General features: G+C 71.1%; 1 protein-coding gene across 1 annotated transcript in view; it reads right to left on the bottom strand.

Annotated features, from left to right (window-relative positions):
* Positions 1–647: 647 nt before the first annotated feature.
* AURANDRAFT_61681 (hypothetical protein) overlaps positions 648–947 on the bottom strand; it is a gene marked incomplete at both ends in the record, with an annotated part of 3,408 nt that continues 3,108 nt past the window's right edge. The window contains one exon of the mRNA XM_009035437.1: positions 648–944. Within this exon, the coding sequence (XP_009033685.1) occupies positions 648–944 (297 nt within the window). The remainder of the gene's footprint in view (positions 945–947) is intronic.

Below are 947 nucleotides of genomic sequence, written 5' to 3'. Positions count from 1 at the left end.
CGCAACGGGAGTGCGGACGCCAGATGGGATGCCGCAGCCGCGCTGCGCAACCTCGCGTTCAACAACGACGCCAACAAGGTCGCGATCGCCGCGGCCGGCGCCATCCCGCCGCTCGTCGATCGCCTGCGCAACGCGAGCGCGGCGGCCAAGACGCAGGCCGCGGACGCGCTGTGCAACCTCGCGCTCAGCAACGCCGCCAACAAGGTCGCGATCGCCGAGGCCGGCGCCATCCCGCTGCTCGTCGAGCTCCTGCGCGACGGGAGCGCGGAAGCGAACTGGCGGGCCACGCGGGCGCTGTACAACCTCGCGCTGAACAATGACGCCAACGCGGTCGCGATCGCGGCGGCCGTCGGCCTCGAGGCGCTCGTCGAGTTCGCGCGGCACGGCCGCGTGACCGTCGACGAGCGGTGGATTGTGTCCAATCCGGGCATCGCCGCGAAGCGCAAGGCCGCGCTGGTCGTCGCCGCGCTGCTTCGCGCCTGCGTCCCGGTCGAAGCGCGGAGCCGAGCCGACGTCCAGGACGTCATCCGCGGCGTCATCGGTGCCTACCTCTAAGGCACTCAGTCTCACCCCGGCCTTCGATAGTCTGTGCGCGGCGCGTGCCGGCGCGCACCGAGTAAGAGTGAACCGCAACTTGAACTTATGCCTCAGGCGTCCGCGTCCTGGTTGAAGGCCTTCGTGTCGACGACGCGCCACATGTAGTAGGCCGCGAGGCTGCGGTAGGGCGCGTAGGGCGCGAAGAGCGCCTCGAGGACGTCCGCGTCCTTCTTCATGTCCAGCGCGCCGTTCTTGCCGCGGCCGCGGACGCCGAAGGCGCGCGCCGCGCCCGCGCGGACGCCGAGGTCGCCCAGCGGGAGGACGTCCGCCTTCTTCAGGTGGAAGATGAGGTACATGTCGCAGCTCCAGGGGCCGACGCCGTTGAGCGCGCAGAGCCGCGACCGGAGCTC

This window comes from Aureococcus anophagefferens (assembly GCF_000186865.1).
Source record: "Aureococcus anophagefferens unplaced genomic scaffold AURANscaffold_3, whole genome shotgun sequence".
Classification (NCBI taxonomy): Eukaryota; class Pelagophyceae; order Pelagomonadales; family Pelagomonadaceae; genus Aureococcus; species Aureococcus anophagefferens.
Note: the sequence above shows the minus strand (reverse complement) of the source record. Positions and strands in the feature narration are given on the sequence as shown.